This window comes from Penaeus monodon, chromosome 32 (assembly GCF_015228065.2).
Source record: "Penaeus monodon isolate SGIC_2016 chromosome 32, NSTDA_Pmon_1, whole genome shotgun sequence".
NCBI classification, from domain to species: domain Eukaryota; kingdom Metazoa; phylum Arthropoda; class Malacostraca; order Decapoda; family Penaeidae; genus Penaeus; species Penaeus monodon.
Genome location: NC_051417.1, coordinates 6,539,818 through 6,541,181, shown reverse-complemented (window position 1 = coordinate 6,541,181; position 1,364 = coordinate 6,539,818). Strand labels below are relative to the sequence as shown.

Sequence of the window (1,364 nt, the reverse complement as noted above, 5' to 3'; positions counted from 1 at the left end):
TTGATAATGATTCGTGCATTATTTGGTTTTTATTTTCTTTAATTGGTTAAGAATTAGACTTAGTTTCTTTAAAAATGTAAAATGTATTTCTTATATATTATAACAAATAAATAACAATGAAACCTTCAAGGCGTCGCCCTCGTAAGACCTTCTCATTTAATTTTTTTCATGTATAATAAAACGCTAAGGAGCTAAGAATGAAACTTAATTATTCTTGCAAACCATGAACCATTCCTTGCCCAAGATTTTGACTACAGTGCAGTCTTCAGGAATATCTCCTGACGAAGGCACAGGCTGAAGGTTGAATAGGCCGTAGATTGCAGTTCCCGAGCCATCGGGAACAGCAACCTGGGTGTAAACCGAAGGGGCGCCGATAGCTGAGTTGTAAATAATGGGGAGGGGAGCGGCAACCTGGTCTTGGTTCATTTCAGACTCAGAAACCCGGATCAAGGGAATATTTGGAGCCACGAAGGGACTGGGAGCCACGGCTGGAGGAGCCACAGGGACAGTCCTCAGGGGAGTGGAAATCAGAGGAACGGCCCCGTTGTAGGTGGTGTAGTGCACCCCGTTGGTCAGGGGAAGCAGCACAGGGTTTGAGGGACTAACCATGCATCCCGCAGCAAAGAACACCAGGAAGTTCTGAAAACCACAATCATTTTTTTTGTGGTAAACTATAATAACTTTTAAAGTCTCTTAATACAAGCAAAGGTAAAAAATATATATATACTATGTTGGTTTATCTTAAACACGCGAACAGTGACCAGGACACAGGAATACTTTTCATGGATGAATCCTCTGGTAAGATACCAGAGGATTCATATTGTTTGTGCTTGTGAGAGTCAAGGTAGGAAGAGCTGACTGCAGTCTGTATATAGGCGGAGGAAGCCTGTCCTTGCCCTATGTCGGGACGATGGCCACGCCCACAAGGAACGGCAGATAAGCCTACGTTGGGGAGGTCGAAGATAAGAAGTCAGTAATAACGATTGAGGAAGGCGTTTGATTTTGCTAGGTTACACGCACTCACACGCATGTATATGTGCATAATTATAATAATTTGATTAGACTACACTTTCGTATCCCGAAGCGCTAAATCAGCTGAAACTTTCTTTCGTAGGAGATCGGAGATAGTTTTCGATGGAAATGTTTGTCATTAACATCGTAACGTCTGTGAGACACGTCCGTCATTTTTGGAAATACCAAGATCAAGTTAAATTTTGTGAACACTTCCGCGAAGATGTTATCACAAAAATTTGTGAACTGTGCAATGCATCCAGAAATAATATGCCAACTGTATCTTATAATACTGCAATAAAATGCAAGTATTGCAAAGTGATAATTTTACTTATGGAACAACTACAAGATGA

The 1,364-nt window shown here is 41.1% G+C and overlaps 1 protein-coding gene across 1 annotated transcript in view; it reads right to left on the bottom strand.

Annotated features, from left to right (window-relative positions):
- Positions 1 to 193: 193 nt before the first annotated feature.
- The window catches only part of LOC119593525, a 4,845-nt gene continuing 3,674 nt past the window's right edge, over positions 194 to 1,364 (bottom strand). Inside the window, exons 2-3 of the mRNA XM_037942486.1 lie at positions 778 to 942; positions 194 to 671 (exon numbers count right to left, since the gene is read on the bottom strand). Coding sequence (XP_037798414.1) covers positions 205 to 671; positions 778 to 942 — 632 coding nt within the window. The 3' untranslated portion in view covers positions 194 to 204. The remainder of the gene's footprint in view (positions 672 to 777; positions 943 to 1,364) is intronic.